The sequence below is a fragment of the Cryptomeria japonica genome, chromosome 3, assembly GCF_030272615.1.
Source record: "Cryptomeria japonica chromosome 3, Sugi_1.0, whole genome shotgun sequence".
NCBI lineage: Eukaryota > Viridiplantae > Streptophyta > Pinopsida > Cupressales > Cupressaceae > Cryptomeria > Cryptomeria japonica.
The window spans coordinates 326,316,270-326,334,105 of NC_081407.1; the positions used below are offsets into that span (position 1 = coordinate 326,316,270).

The 17,836-nt window shown below is 35.5% G+C and overlaps 1 protein-coding gene across 1 annotated transcript; it reads left to right on the top strand.

Moving 5' to 3' along the window:
• The first annotated feature begins 795 nt into the window (after window positions 1-795).
• Window positions 796-1,974, top strand: LOC131035964 (uncharacterized). Its single transcript, XM_057967754.2, has one exon. The coding sequence runs from the start codon at window positions 796-798 to the stop codon at window positions 1,972-1,974; it is 1,179 nt and encodes a 392-aa protein (XP_057823737.2).
• Window positions 1,975-17,836: the final 15,862 nt, after the last annotated feature.

Here is a 17,836-nt window from a genome sequence, read left to right on the forward strand (position 1 = left end):
ACTTTTGAAGAAGCAAAAGCTAATCTGGAGAGTGTTAGGGGTCTCTTTGGGTATTGGGATAGAGCTCGTCTTCTTGACGGTTGGATAGGCGGTGCTCATTTTCAACATGCAATTGAAAATCAATTTAAAGGTTGTATGGGCTACATGCTTATCACTCATGCTCACGCACAAGCAAGCTCTTCATCTGGTAAGTACTTTTCTCTTCATCTTTTTTTTTTGTCAAATGAAACTTAAATGATAGTTGAATTAACTTGCAATAACAAAATGGTGGGAAATGGGTTCAGGTGATTCAGAACAGTGCCTTTATGAAGACGTTACTCTCAGCTTTGAATCGAAGCTTGTGGCCTTGCAATTGTCTGCAGAAGATTGGAACCACGAGGTAGTGTACTGGCTTCTTAACTCCTTGGACAAAACAGAAACCACCAGATTGGACCCAGCAGATGTAAGAGGTGGCAGGATACCACTACCAAATGAATTAGCTCTCGATGAGATGAAAAGATTGAACTGGAGGCTAAATGATCTAGCCAGACAGCTTTGGGATGCCCCTTTCAGCGAGGAGGAGGGCTCTAAAAAGCTTGATTCCTTGAAGATGGTGTCATCCGGACTGTAAGTTTCGGGTGGCAGCACATCTCTTTCTTGACTATTATCAACTTTGGATATTATATTCTTCGTGCATTGATGAATAAATGGCTATATGACAAGAACTGGCAAGTCAGCAGAAGCAAAGGGAATTTCATCCTCTGTATTTCTTTGATCTACTACTATTACTATTACAATTGGGAAAACCATAATCCCATGAAGAAGAATTATAATATACTTGACAGTGTTTCTGACGTGGCCGCAAGTTGTGGAGATGTTATTGTGATGAAGAAAGTGTTAGATTGCAGCGCTCACTTGCAGATCTCAGACACATGTACAGTTCTGCATGCTGCTCTTAACGCTGACGTTAGCGAGGATAAAATGTTCAAGATGGTGGAAATTTGTCTCCACAAGTTTGAATTGCTACCAGAAAAACAGTTGGTCAATTCACCAGATGACAAAGGAATGACAGCTCTCCACCTGGCAGCTTTGCAAGGGAAAGCACGTGTCTGTGAACTGCTTCTTCAGCACGGTGTCAAACCCGATGTTCAAGACATGACAGACCGACTGCCACTGCACTATGCAATTGAAAAGAGGAACGAGCAAGTTATTAATTTGCTGTTTGGGAAGGACGTCTCTGAGTATTTTCATACAAAGGGAATCCCGATGTTAAGTTTTAAAAGCAGTGACGGGCAAAGCCCTTTGGATGTTGCAGTTACCCAGAATAATATCAAACTAATGACAAAGTTAATGTCAATTGTAGAGCAAAAACCTGAGTCGTACATTGATAAAGTGGACGGTGTCAAGCTTCTGCATGAAATTGCATTTCAAGGTAGTGCAGATATTGTGAGAAAACTGTTGGAGGGAGGAGTCAATCCACTAGATGTCGACGAGGAGGGGAAAACGGCTTTACATTACGCTGCTATGTGTAGAGATATTTACTCAGCAGTAGAAACAATTGATGTAATTCTTGATAATTGTAAAGACGCAGAAACGTTGAAAGCAATGGTGGATTGGGAGGGTAAGACAGCTTTCCATTTTGCAGCTTTGAATGGGAATATGACGTCCGGATTTTCGCGGCTCGCAGATTTGCTACATAAAAGGGACATACATGATCGAAGCCCTCTTTATTATCTACTTCAAGCAAAGTTCGATCATGTTAGAGGTCTTCGTGAGTACATAAAAGAGATGGAGAAAGCAGGCATCTATTTGGGTGATTTGATAGATTCCACAGGGCAAACCCCTTTGCATGTGGCTGCTTCAGAGGGCAAAATATATCAAGTAAATGCTCTCCTTTCCATGTCGAGACATCCAAAAGAATATGTAAGAAGAGCCGATTACTGGGGCAAACGGCACTTCACAAAGCTACAGGACGAGGACACTTGGATACCATGAAAGTTCTCCTTCACTGGGGAGCCCAGCCACTTCTTGAACGGGATTGTGATGGAAGAACGGCTATGCATTACGCGGTCCAAGCTAAATCTGGAAATGATAGAAAAGAATTGACGGAACTACTCTTAAGGAAATGTGGATCCGATGATAGAAGATTTCTCTTCTTGTGGGCATCGGCTGCAGGGTTAGGCACTGCTGATCAAATTGTAGACGATTCTGATTCGCTAAAAGGGTTTCTTTTAAATCAAAAGGAACAAGTGGGTCAAAACAGAGATTCCCATTTTTCCACAAACAATTTGTTGAAAATAGCAGCTTGTATTGGCGATACTGATATGACAAAAGAGCTACTCGCTAGAGGTGGTCAAATTGCAGATATTGAAGATCAAAAATGGATAAATGACTTGGGAGAAGAAGAGAAAGCCAATGTTCGGAAAGGTAATTTGGTATTGCAGATAAATAATTAATGACATACAGATTCTATTTTCCAATTGTCTGAAAATTGCGAATGTTTTTGCAGTTCTGAAAGAAATTCAAACTATTGCAGAGCAGGGAAACGACCTCCCAACGGTAGCAGACCTTCTCGGTAAAACAATAGTATCTACCTCCTTTAGCAAGTTCGCACCGGCATACTTAGCCAAAGCTTAGAACACGTTTTTATCTTACAGGAAGAAATGATTTTGCACGCAGCCTTGCCGCTTTACTATTGAACCCTTATTTAGAACCTCCTATTGCTATCGGTATATCTGGTAGCTGGGGCAAGGGAAAGTCTAGTTTGATGATACAGGTAACACTCGTTTAACTTGTATTTTCATGTCTTCTTACATTTTTTTGGTATAAAACTCTTACATTCTCGTTAGCCTGTGATTTAATTCAGACGGAGAAAAATTTACTGGAGACAGCAGCTCAAGCATCTATATTGCCAACATCAAAATTGCACCTCGGTTCGAGTTTTCCCGGAGCTCAAGCCCTGGAACTATCCCGAAAGGGCAAAAAGAAATACAAAAAGGTTAAGAGATGGGTTGATTTCACGAAAAATGATTCAAAATTTAATACAAACTATATTTTAACTATTATAAAGCACTTCCAAAGGTGGATAACAAGTATCAGACGAAAGTTTCAAAGAGACAGGACAGAGCGCATAACTGAGAAATCACAAGGACCCAGCGCAGAGAGCAGAAGTGAAGAATCACAGGTAACGGTATATTTCAAAGCTAAAGTTATTTATTACCCACTTTTTTGTACCTCTCGATCTATTCAACATAACTGAATATTGTATAGCATCAGGACTCGCTTCCTGAGTTTTTGCGCAACTATGACCCTAAATATCACAGTATTTTCAAATCTCTTGCCGCGATGGACAGAAGTGAGATGGTAAGCATCATATAACTTGATCGTGATGCTTTATTGTTGCGTTCTGGACAAAACATAGTTCTTACGTTTCAATTTGTTGCCTATTTCTCACTCCAGTTCAGTTCAGAAGGACAACAACCATATACAAGAATTGATGCTCCGTCACAGAGAAGTGTGCCTGCTGTCTTAACTGTCCACTATAATGCATGGATGTATCGGAACGAATCAGAAGCATTCGCTGGTTTGGCAGTTACAATCACCAAGGAAATGGAAGGAATAATGACAGAGCCTCAATGGCTGAGCACGTGTTTAAGAAACACTTGGAGAAAGCAGAAGCAAATCATATGGATTGAAGTTCTCTTCCCATGCCTCCTTGCGATTTTCTTGGCTGGCGGATTTACTTGGATTGTATGGATGCTACTGGATAGATACTATGACAAAGAAGCTGTAAAGCTCAAATATTCATCTTTACCTGCAACCATAGTCATCCTGGTCTGGATAATAGTGAAGTCAGTGATGAGCATTGTAAAGCCTGTAAGTAGTCAGCTGATGAATTACATAAAATTAGCCAACCATTCAGAAAAACTGGGATATCAGGAAACAGTAATTTCTGACATCAAGTTTCTGAAGGAAGAGATTGGAAAAAAACCTTATTATATCTGCACTGCTAGTAGCTGTATTTGGTGGTTCATTAAGGAATATTGCATAATATGGTTGTTTCGAGATACAATGGCAAGCTCTGAGCCTATGTTGGCATCTACATCATATGCTACTGTCAATCCTAGAATTTTTGTGTTTGTCGATGACCTTGAACGGTGTCAAGAATCTGTCATATTGCAGGTAAATTAAAACGAAAATTTCTCCATGTGTGAAACTCAATTTTTATTTTACTCTTTTCGTGTTTGTTAATGCGAATTTTATGTGCCATCCAGGTTTTATCGGCTATTAATCTTGTTTTGGCCGTATGCAAAATTAGTGTGATAGTAGGTATGGACAAAGTCTTGATTGAACGGGCAATCCTTAAAAAATACGGAGATAAATCTTCGAAAAACAGTCAACAATTAGCAAATAATTATCTGCAAAAGATAATACAACTACCTCTTGACCTTCCTGACCCCAGTGAGGATGAATTCAAGAGATTTTTGGACTCACATCTGGGTGTGTTTAGTAGACCAAGTAAAAATGAGAATCTGCAACCAGATACGCATGCTGATATTCAGGCAGAAAGAGATGATGATTACGATTCACTTTTCTCCATAATTGATAAGAATTTTGACATTCTTGACCTAGGTGAACATCTGATGAAAATGTATAATTCAGAGAGCTCGATACAAGGTAAGAATTGGATAGGAATAAATAATTTACATATATCTTTTCTCTACGTATCTTATTCATGCTGTGAATAAAGTTTGCTATTTGTAGATGTTACTATGACAGGAGAAACGGATGCAGCTACTCAGTCAATTGGAGACAGTGTTGCCATAGACGTGACCACTGGACCAAGTAACTACCAGAAAACATTACAATATTTTTATAGTTTAATAGTGCAACAGAAATTGTAGTCACAAGAAATTTACGATTTATGCAATACAATTAGATGCAACAGGAACATATTATACATACAAAGAAATAACAAACATAAATTCGTTTATAAGCATTGACTTCTAAAGGCTTTTCTCTAGATACCAAAAGCTGGAGAAAATCAGGGAGTGTACCTCAAAGAAAGAAAAAAGCTCTCCTCGAAACAGACGAAGGTGGAATTGATAGACATGATATCAATATTTTGCATAATACGACTGGTATAATTAGATAAACATCTTACTACTTCAGCATTGCATTGAAACTCTAACCATCAGATTCTTGATCGAAGTTTGCTTTACCTTTTGATACTCAGTGTTTAAACACATATGTAATGCAGGCAATAAAAGACCTAGTCTCTCGATCTCTATAAGGGATATCTTGTACATGAGCAATGAAGTTAACTCTTTGCTTGGATGGCAGGTTCAGTTGATCGCATGGGTATTTACTTGTTGGGAATGGGAAGAAAATATGAACATAATCATCGAGGTATTCAAACTTTCTACCCAAATAATATATACATCCTTTAGAAGATTACAACATAATTAACATTGCGGTTTCTGCTTGCAGAACTCGAGCAACATTGCTATTCTTAAAACCTCAAGATCTGAATCTAGTACACCTTCACTAAGAGCCATCGTAGAACATTTTATAAAAGAGGAAAGCCGAATTATAGCAGACAGTAAAGTTGATAAGATGCCAGCCACAGGCGATGATAAGGATTCTGCAAAGAAAGAGCTGAAAATTAAAGATTTGAAAGAGAAAGGTGTTTGCCAAAATATAGAGGATCCTAAAAGCAGCAACCCAAAACTAATTCAAGAGGAAGAGCTGTTGCTCTTTGATATTTTTGTCCTCGATGACAAGAAAATAAAAAGGGAGGAATTGTGTTCATTAAGCATGTGGTTATATTCTATTATAAAAGTCTTTCTCTCGGGCCAGGCTGGTGACACGGATACATTGAATAAAGATGACTTGGCATTTAATGAATGGTATCTTTGGTTAATATTGTGTTTAATATTTCTACGGACTAGCAGCATATTCTTGGAATACTTTATGTGACCGACATATTAAAAGTTTTTGGAAGCATCGCTTTGTTTCATTTGTTTTTGAACAAGTTTATTGTTGGTTTAAGTCCGTCTCAAACCCTAGACGCCATGAGAGATGCAGCCGCTGTAGCAAAGGAGCTCGAGTTAGTTTTGTTTGGTTGGGAAGAATGATGCAAGGGTGGACTAAACAATGAGCTAAATGGATTTCTGGTTAGTTTCTGTTTCAGTTATCAATGAGGTTGCGTATTATAGGTAATATTCTTGTTCAACTGTTTATAAAGATTCTGGTATTTCGAATCTGGGGTTTTCAGCCATGAAAAATAGAAATAATGAAACGATTTAGCCCTGTTTTTTTTGGTTTTCAGTTTTGGGAAATTCAAGCATCTTTAGTTTATTTAGATCAATACAGAGTCAATGATATTATCTTTCAATTTCTTTTTCCGTTGCACAGTTAAACGGTTATTTTTCCAGTTTGCAAATTCCAGTGAGGGTTTGGTAACCCTATACAAGGGTTATTCTTGAAGACGTTTTCGTGAAGAGAACAGTTTAAAAAGAGAACATGTTGAAATACATTTTGTAGAGTGTGAAAAAGTGGAAAACAAAGAGTTTATTGAAAAAGAAAACAAAGTACTCTGTGTATAACAAAAGATTATCAGAAATTTTTGATTGTCGAGGGTTCTAGATTATTACTCTGTTTTGTTGCAGAGTACATGAGGCTATAGTGGTTGAAATTATTTTGTGTTCAGAGATTGAGTTTTCTCTCTGATAGTGTTTAATTTCTTTAAAAGAATGTTATCATTCTCTATCTGTGATACAAAGACATGAAGAATATTGTTGCAAAAATCATTTAGAGAGAATCATTTGTACAGATTGGTAAATTATACTAGCTCCAATCACTGATGGTTTTGTGACTGCAAAACTAAGTGCAATCATAAAATTACCAGTGACTATAGCTTGAGTTGGAATGTTTCTATTGGATAAGAAAGAGGGGTTGGTGCTCCTTGAGGCTTTGTGGCTTCTAAATCTTGTGTACTAAGTTGGTGCTCTTCGAAATAATATAAGGAATCTTACCGAGTGGTTTTTCTACCCCAGGAGGGTTTTCCACTCATGAAAATCATGGTGTTATGTGCCCTGTCTTGTCTCAGTTTGTCTTACTGGTTTATGCTCTGATACTACATGACTTTTGCTCCTTTTATTTCACACTCAGTTTTTATGTGATGCAATCTTTGCAATACTCGTTTAACTGTTTTATGTTTTTGTAAAAGAATCAAAAACATTTTGTTTTCTGAAAAGCATGAATCAAGTTTTTCATTTTGGTCTTATTGTGTAATTCTTGCTTCGTTAACAGTGTTATATCAAGATGTTAAGTCTCATTTGTTTAGATTTTCAACTTACATTTATCTGTGCTTATTGTTAAACAAACTTGCCAAGTTGAGAAGGAGTTCTTGTTAAAATTGTTACACTCTGATTCACCCCCCCCCTCTCAGAGTGTCTCCACTTCCAACAAGAGCTGCGTAAGGAAATGGACAATCTGCATAAGGAAATAGAAGAATTAAAGGAACCGAAACAACAGTCTGGAAAGAATAAGAAGAGTGAGGAGGAAAAAAGAACACGGCTAAAAACATGGCAAATAATGAGATCGGCATTGAAAAGATATGATGTCTCCATGGAAGGCATAAGAGCTTTTCAGAAGTTTAGATTTTACTGCGTAGCTGGCCATCTCCAATGGCCATTGCCCAAAGAAAATAACGAAGACCTCAGATTTCTACAGACTGCAAGATCACTATCTTAAGATTATATATACCATTTTTGTTAAAGGAGGTACTGTTTATTGTATAAAACCCATTATTTTTCCGGGTTAACACAGGAATGGAGTTGAATATTGTACATTTATAATTCGCATAGCCTTTTGAAGGTCATTGTTAGAAATCTATCTGTTTGTGTAATAGCTCTAGACATCAAAATTCCTTGTTTTCTCAAATGTATTCCTAGATGTTAAAAGATATTTTCTCACAAAACTTCTTCAAAGAACTAATATGAAATTTGATGAAGTGATAAATAATGAATGCAGAATTTGATGAAAACATGCAATTTACTGCAGGCTATGTGGCTGCCAGAACATGAAGCTCACTAGGGCTCGTAGTGGCATGGTGTGGCGAATGTCCTTAGATGGGATGACATTGCTTTTCTCATTCACGTAGCGCTCAACATTGTCTGAGGAAGCCTAAAGCACAGAAGCTACTGTAGCTGTTCTTTATCTGTGTCCTGCACCGCTGGCTTTCTGCATCTTTCTTTGCATGTTAGCTATTATATCACTGCTAAATTGGTATTTTGGAGACAAGGCAACTTATTACAATATTATTCAGTATTCATTTGAACACTTCTCTTATAGATTAATTCTTCATAAATTGAAGTACATATTTTTTCTATAAAGTGGGCGCTAAAGGGTCTATGGCTATGGTGTGCTTATTTCTCTATTCAAATGTGTGGGGAGGTTGAATGGTCGAGTTCTGATAAGTTTCCTCGGAGGTTTCACCTATAGTAGCATGTTGCGGACACTTCTGAGGAGGAAGGTAATCACATTGACTGGGAGCTTATTTATGACGCCACCTCCGCAAATGTATGCGGTATTGATTTCGACGATAAAGATCTTTTTAAAATTGGTGCAGCAATAGCTACTTAATGTTGTTATTTTTGTCTACACTCTATTTCATTACATTTTGAGAGTATCCTTTTATCGCATAATGTTTTTTTAAATTTTATACTATTTTATTTTAATATAAAGTATTAGTAAAAATATTCGTAAAAAGAGGTATAGTTATATTAAAAGATATTAAAGAGGATGTCTTGAAAAATAAAAGTTTAGAGCGAATTGGGTTAGCATTCGTTAATAAATCTGTAAACAAATATCACTTGAGATTTCTCTCTTTTAACTTGTTACTATCTTTGTGCATTGGTTCCTTTGTAATATGAACCTTAAGACACTATTAGAGGCAAATAGATAGGTGATGCTCTAAAAACATGTTTACCCAAAAGTTATTTTTAGCAAAATAATTAAATTTTACATAATGTAAGAGTATTTTTTCATGGCATACAATTCAAAGTTTTCAAGTTTTTACAAAGTTTTCAAGTTTTTACAAAATTTTCAAGTTTTTATGTTCTTTTTATTATTAGTTTGTTCTCATAATATATATTATTTATTAATTTAAATTTGTTCATGTTTTATGCATTTAATAAAGGAAAATAGAATAATAATGGCAATCTATTATTCATAAAATAAATAAATATGTAAAACCTTGAAATTGTCTTGATAGAAGAAAGGGTAGGGGATCTATTATACACTTTCAAAGTATAGATCAACATTATGGCACACAACCATATTTAGGGTTATCACAACTAAACTACTTATTAAATACAATAAGACATAAAACAAAGTCAAGGAAGGCACATAAGACAAGTCAAATGGAAATGATTATTATTGTTCTCCCCTATAATAACCATTGGGAAGATCTTGAAGTAGATCTTGAAGTGTTTAAGACCTTTAACTTGAGCGAGTATTTTTGAGGATGTATACAATTTAATCCTCTATACAATACTATAAATTCTTGATTAGCCTATGATGATCATCTCACTACATACCTAGATATTGGTAAGAATATAGATACCACTGCTCACTACATAATCGATAGTTGGTCAAGGAGTAGTTCAATAGATGAAAATACCAAACAATTAATTATCTATATGGAATGATGTCCAATAGAGTTGTCTCCTCTAGGCTAGAGAATGTATGTCCAACTTGGAAAGGTATTGTTACTAGTTTCCATCTTTTTATCTAAAATTTTCAAAGGATCTTTGAGCATATTTTTTTGAAACATAAATATTCCATATTTCTAGTCCAAAAAAATCATTTATATATCCCAAACTTGTCAGCTCAAATTCAAAAATCATAGCTACTCAAAATGTTACAATGAAATCTAATTTGTTCTAATATACATAAGATTAAAAAAAAAAAAAATACCAAAATAAGATTCGAATTTCCTTCGGTAAGTTCCTAATATAAAGTTTTTGATCTAAATGAATTCTTAAGAAAATATTTTGTTACACGTATGAGTCTAAACTTGAATATCATGATCTTAGTGCCAATTTTACCATACAAGGACTTTTTGAATCTATAAACATGGTGTTTATAATAGAGTACTAAATTAAAAACCTTTTTTCAATAGTCTCTTTATCAAAACTTCTTGAATCCTCTTTTCTTCTTCTACTTTAACTTTTAGATCAATGACTACCTTTTCCTCCTTCTCAGGTTTCTAAGTCAAACTTTAAATAGGATTCACCTCTTCAATAATCCTCTTCTTTAATCTCTTTATCTCTTTTATGACACAAAGCAATTCTTCCACAAGATCAACCTTCTCCTCACCATCATTTGTAAACACAATTTTGGTATCTCCAATTGGAGTCTCCATTTCCATGAATAGAGTCTTTTTTCCTTCACTTTAATAAGTTTCTTGACCTTTTTCTTCATCAAATGAGAAACTATAATCATTTACAAAGAAACTCTTTTGATTTTTCTAAATTTTCTTCTTATTGAAAAACTTCCTCCCATTCTTTTGACCTTCATTGTTAGAATCTTTGTATGGAAACTTAGCCATAAAATGTCCCATCTAACCACAATTAAAACATTTGAAAGGAAGTTTACTCTTATACTTATCGGAACCTCTCTATAATGACAAAGTTTTCCAACTCTAGATCTAATTCATTATCAAAATCTAAACCTTCATGCTTCTTTGATGCCTTGAAAGTAGCCTCCTTTCTTGTGGACTTGTCATTATCGAATCCCACCTCATAGGTAAATAGATATCCATGTAACTCATCCATAGTTAGTTTATTAAGATTTTTCGCTTCTTTAATTGTAACTAACATAGGATCAAATCTTGGCCGTAACAATCACCATTTCCTTTAATTCTTCACCAAGTCATCTTATTAAGTTTACTATCTTAAACCCAAAATACAAAAGTAGTAATGTTCCCATCCTCTTTTATATTCAAACTCTCAAATTGAGATCTGCAAATTAGAAGCTTTACTTCCATGAATTTATCAACTCCTTCATATATAGTATGCAAATTTATGCATAGCTCCTTTGTTGTCTTACAATGCATGATTTTCATAAACTTGTAATTAGTTAAACAATATATAATAAAATTCCTAGGTTTAGAATTGTTCTCACAAACCTTATTTCTAGCTTGATCTCTATTACAAAATAAATAATTTTAATACCAAATATTGTGAAGATAAATCTCTATCAAATAAACTAATGAAATGATAAGATACATGGCTTGGTTAGCTACAACACTAAAATATTAAACTCATATGGAAATCTAAAAATTAAGTTGCCTTAATTTGGAAAACCAATATTAACTGATTCTTTATGATGCCAAAAAAAGCTTGTTTATGATGCTTAATCAACCTATCTTATGTGAACTTATAATAGGAATAAATAATTATCAACATAAGATATTAGTAATAAGGTATAAATTGGCAACATAAGATTATCAATAGATTGTTTATGATGCTTAATCAACCCAGCTTATTGTTAGGCCCAATATGGAAAGCTAATGTATTGAGAGGGGAGGGGTGAATCAGTACTCCAAAACTTTTCTTTGATAATAACCTTACTATTATACATAAACAAAATATTGTAGTAATATAAAATAAAACTAAAATCAATAGATAACAATCATACATGATTCACTCCATAACACATATATTTTGGTCATGCAGAAACTCTTGGTTAGAGAGAAAAACTTTGGTGGGGATTGCACCCACAACTTCACTACTATAATAATAAAGAATGCTTGGTTAGAGCTACATTTAGCTATTTCTGATAGCTTACCCTATTAGGAGTATCAAGATCAGTTAGATCTACCTTACTAAAGGATTTTACAACACTATATAAGTGCTGCACCTAGTTAAAGGATTTACAATTTATAGACTTGGTTAGAGTCTTTTACCCTTTTAAAGGTTTCTCTTACAACTTCAAAATATTACAATAAAATCATTACAAATATCTACAACTTTACATCTGAAATGTTATAGCAGATTCTATGTGCTCAGAATAAGATTACCTAGCTTGTAGCATACCTCGGTAACCCATATTATAACTTGGTAAACCCTTCTATTTACTTTGTTCTTCGACTGTTCATTGATAACCTTCTCGGTGACCTCTTTGTGTCTCTGTAACAGTCTTCTTCCATGCATACACACACATATCTCACATCTCTTGTATATCTCTCTTTTTCTAACCCTAAAATCATGCTATATAAATAGATCTCTTACAACGGTGATCTGATTCATTGCTTCGATCTTACAAAAAGATTCTTTGAATGAATAACTAAACAAAATATTTCATTGGTTAGATTGACCTTGCAATCATATACAATCTCCTAGTGCAATTTCTAATGCAAAAACGGTTAGATGTGCCTCGATCTTGTAACACGTTTTCATGTGCATGTCCAGGTTCAATGTATCTGGTAAAACATTACACTCGGTGAGTTAAATTTACTACTCAGTAGCCATGAAACATTACTCGGTAAACAGCTTGGTGAATATTGCGCTCTGTGACTGCTTTCTTCTATAACCGACTAGACTGTTCATACCGACTTCTCTGTGTGTACCGACTGCATGATTTGGTAATACTAACCGACTAGAATATATAGTATGACTTTGGATATGAAACTAATGGAAATTTGATAAGTAGTAACAATCTCCCCTTTTGACATTAGTTGAGATGTTTGACAAAAACTACTTACAAAGTCATAACTCAGAAACTATATACTTGCAAAATGACTATACTTGACAATATATACAATAGTCAATAAAATGATATATGCAGATATACTCCCCTTATCATTATTCTGTACATATCTCTAAATTTTGCATGTTCAGTTCTATTCTGTACTTGTGTGCTTTGAATGCTCTGTATATTCTGCACAGTATACTCCCCTTGTATACAATACTCAAAATTATGTTATCAAAACTGTATTACTCTCCAAATGTAGAATTACTCCCCCTTTGCTGGGTATTACTTTCTTCTATGTAGTATCATAATATTGCTCCCCCTTTTTGACAAACATTAAAAAATTAATTTCCATCCGGAGGTGGTAACTGATCAAAAATAGTATTATACTTGGTCCGGGCGTCAGTGAGGGTGACTGAGAGTGAGTCCTTGACACTTTCCATTAAAGAATTTTGTGCTTGAATATCAGCTAAGAGTGATATTAAGCCATCAAGAGTGCTTCCTTCTTGTGTAGTTGATAAGCGTGTAGCTTGGTTGATCTATTCCTGTACTGATGAGAGATGAGGAAGAAATAATGTCTAAAGGGTCATTATATCCATCTTGATTTTATGCTCTTGATTCCTTAGTTCTAACTGTTGAGCCATGAGCTATTGTAGCTTTGTGTAATAATTCTGAACTGAATTAGGCTCAGTGGTCAACTTAGATGAGAGATCAATGATCTCTTTCTCAATTGCATTAGTTTTATTTTTTATATCTTTAATAAATAAGGAAAATGTACACAATTTCTGGAATAAATAAAGAATATGCTTGAGTTGAGGGGACAACTCAACAATGAATTTGACAAGTTTTACCTTGCCAATAGCAATTGATTTCTGTACTTCCTCTATCATTTTTGTTGTAAGCTCTTTATCCTTGAGCGTGCTTAAGTACTCAGATGCATCAACTCCAGATGTTTTAATCTGATTGAGGAGTTCATCCAATTGAATATGGATGGTTGCATCGGTTGACACTGTTGCTAATGGTAGCATTTTTGTTAGTAGTGTCCTAACCTTCTGAAGTACTTTATTCTTTTTTTGTATGGCCAGTTGCTTCTCCTATTCAGCCTTTGCTTTGCATAGTTCACCGAATTCAGTGAGTACTTGCTCTTTCAATTTGGAGATGTCTACATTGGGCAACACGATCGGTTTATATAAGTCAAATTTAAAACCATGCTTTCTCACCTTCTTTTCTTTTCCTTTGGTCTGAGGCACTATGACAAGTGCTTGTGAGGCTTGCTGACCCTCGGTAGGTTGCTCGGTAGATGCAACACTTTGGTCGGTTCTTGTAGCCGTTGTAGTGTCTTTGGGTGGCTTGGTGATAGGGGTCTCAGTTGTAACATTTGCAGTGCTTGTCTATTCTTGAGACATCTGATCTTTGGTTGTATCACTTGCAGCTTCAGATTTGTTACCTTCGGTGCCTTGCTTTGTGTCCTAGGGAGCTTCGGTTGAGACTGGTGGCTTCACCGATGGATAAGGCTGAACTTGTTCTAAGACAGATTCACTAGAGACAAGTTTTGCATAAGTGGTGCCTTCAATCATTTCTTGCTCAGGTGCGGCTTCATCCATTACATCTTCATCAATTTGTATAGTGTCAACCAGGTCTGGACCTTGCTTAGTGACATCTGGATCTTGCTCAGTGACATCAACAATTTCAATTTGAGATTGTTCACCGACATCCTTTTGTTTGAAGATCTCCTGCCACTTGGCTTTTGTCTCATTCTCCACATCTATATATAGCCCATTCATCAATTTTAAGGCTCTCTATTTCACAAGAAATTTAGAATTGTATGTGGTTAAATGCTCCTTGATTTCTATTACGGACACGTCAGGAAATAGATGGACTAGACTTCTTTCTCTTATTTGTCTCTTTGAGTCCATTGCATATTTCTATCTGTTATCAATATGTAAGTAGAGTTCACTCGGAAGTGACTTTACTAGTTCTAATGGTGCTAATTGAAACTTCAGAAGTGTACAGATGACAGCTTCTTCAATCTGTCGCTTCTCATCATTATTCCTAGTCTCATACTTAACATATCTGAATACTGCAAATCCACCGTATTCTTTAAGATTGGAACAAAAATTTTCAACACTGTGAATGTTTACCTTTTTGCTTTTCACAATCTGGAATTTGTTTGCATCATCAGACTTTGTATCACTAGACTCTTTTGCCAAAATGAGTCTTCGAGTAGATTTCTTGTAAGTTCTAGTTACCTTAGGAATGGCAACAGTCTTTTGTTTCTTACTCAGTGATGCAACTGATGCTCTGGTGTTGGGTCTCTTTGTTGGTGGAGTTGGTAGGGCCTTTGTGATGTCCTATTTCTTTCTTTTCAGAACTTTACCCTTTGGCAACTCTATGCTTAATGTTATTGCAGCCTCCTGTGCTTCTGATTCCTTTTTCAGTAATGGCAAGATTGCCTTTGATAGGTGTAGAGGAGGATTCTTCTCTAAATTTCTCAGATAAAACCTTTATCATCTGTGTAGCTTTTCTTGTAGCCTTAGGTACTACAATGCTCATTTTTCACTTTCTCCTTCACCTCTTGATAGGTTCCATACCTTAGTTTGGTTGCATGCCTTGGCAGTGATAAATAGGCATCAATTTGATGCTGTGTAATATCATAATCAATCTCATAACCCATTGGTTGCAATGATTGAGTCATCGGTTCAACAACATTTACATAGCAATAATCAGTGTCAACTTCAAAACATATATTGTCCTTGTATTTTTTGACCAGCTGTGGTGGAATCTTGTACTTGTTGTGCATTTTCTCTTGGAATTTGCTGAAGTAATCATCCATGATATCATTCAAGTTATCTCCTAACTTCTTGATGTAGTCATTGATCTGATGGGTGATAGGTCGGTGTAGCTCCCATACTACTTTACTGACTGAGGGAAAGAACTTCTCAAAATAGAAAACATACATACAAGTAGTGAACCGAACTTTAGTGTGTTTGCCGAGTTGTTCTTTTTCAGCTTCCTTATTGTGTTCAGGTTCTCAAACAAGTTCTTCATTAGCACTTCACATAAGTCTACTTTCATTCCCTTCTTCACTGTTTTGTAGGCCAAGTCCACTGCAGCACATGGTACACTATTTTCCCTTGCAGATTGGAAGAAATAGTAACCAATAACTCTAATTGCAAACTTTAGTTCTACATCAGTGACATTATTCAGTTTTAGTCCTCAGTAATCAGATTCTACTCTGGTTAGACTGATTAGCTCCTTTTGTGATATCATTTTCTGTGCATGAGCATGATCGTAGATGGGATACACGGTGATCAGGTGAATGACTTCCTTCATGATCTTGAACAGTTGCTCTTGTAGCCACATGAAATCATCATGTACTCTGCTCAATACAAACTTAACCCACTGAGGTTTGAACACATGGGGATAGACTAGGGCTTTAGTTAATCCCTTGATTTTGATATGCTCAAATTTGCTATCTAGTTTGCCATCAGTGCAAAGTTCATCATATGTGTCACTAATCTCTACATGACCGAGTTCCTCAACATGGAATTTGGTAAAGAATCTGACATCTTCCACTAACAAGACTCAATCCGGGATGAGCAAAAATGCAGTTTTATCATCCGATTCTGAGGCAACTTTAGGAGTTAGAGAATATTTCAGCGAGGGCTTCTCCACATTTTGGACAACTACAAGGTCTTGGATCTTGGGTACCATGGTAGGTTTCAGGTAAGATTTGACAAGTTATCCTTAGGGTTTACAAGTAACTGATGCTTCACACTTGGTAGACAATAGCAATTTGACTAGATCGGAAACCAGCTTAACAATGTGAATAGATTGATGTAAATACCTTGAAATTCACTCTGAATGAAGTTTGACCACTTTGATTCGCTCTGCTCTGCTTCTTGAAAACTTGGGTGAATGAAAATGACTGCGAAAATACTTTTAAGTACTCAAAAATACCTTATCGGGCTCCGTGCAAGTTAGGTCAAGATATTAAATGCACTCGGTTCACCTTTTACCGATTTTCCCTTTTTCTATTTTCACCGAGTACCCAAATTTTCTTTATTAACCGACTTGATAGGTTTCCTGTATACACCAACTTGACAGGTTTCCTGTATAGTATATAAACTGACTAATTGCATCTTAACTATGCAGATTTTGAACTTTGTACATAATAGAATAGGATTTGTTATGATTTAACTTTTAAAGAATGCAATCCCTTCATACCTTTTCTTGACTAATTTGAAATAGGTGCACCTAACTTGGCAAGTAAGGTGCTTTCTTCACTAGACATAATTTATTTCTTTTTCCAAATCATCTTGAATTTTTCTTTAATCTCTTCAATGTCTCTTCTCGGTTGATCTCTGCAATCTCCAACTAAATATCCATCTTTGTGACAATGAAAACATGCCATACCAATATTTCTCCATGATCTCCGGTTGTTCATTCCAAATCTTATAAAACAGTTGGCATTTATATGTCCATATCTTCCACAACATTCACACCATATCCTTGTATTGTAATCCCATGGTACTGCTACATATTGTCGGTAAGGATCTGTGTGAGTTTGGTAACCTCTAGTGTTTGCTCAGTGTGGATACTTCATGTAGCTATTTTGCTTAAACTAGCACTTCTCGGTACTATGTCCATATCTATTGTAGTTTTTAAAAAACCCTTTGAATTTTGCCTTCTGATAGTTGTTAATAGACTTTGTCCTACATTGATTAGGCGTGTGACCATATTTATTGCAATTATAACGATATCCATTGGACTTAGTGATATATGGTTGCTTACCTTTTTCTGATCTGGCATATGTTGGCAGTATGACCTTGATTTCCATAGTAGTAGCAAATAGGCTTCTTCCTTTTGATGTTAATCCTGTTTCTAGCTTGTTTTGATGGTTCTCCTCGGTAGTATGAATTCCTTTCTTAGTAGAGTCTTTTCCTTTGTAACCAAGTCCTGCATCTTTGTAGTGTCTTCTTGTATTTAGTTGCTCATCCAACATCTTTGATGTTTCATAACTTTTCTCCAATGATTCTTTGGATTTCTTCTCTGTTTCAAGTTCACCAGTCAACCTTGACACTTCAAGTTTCAA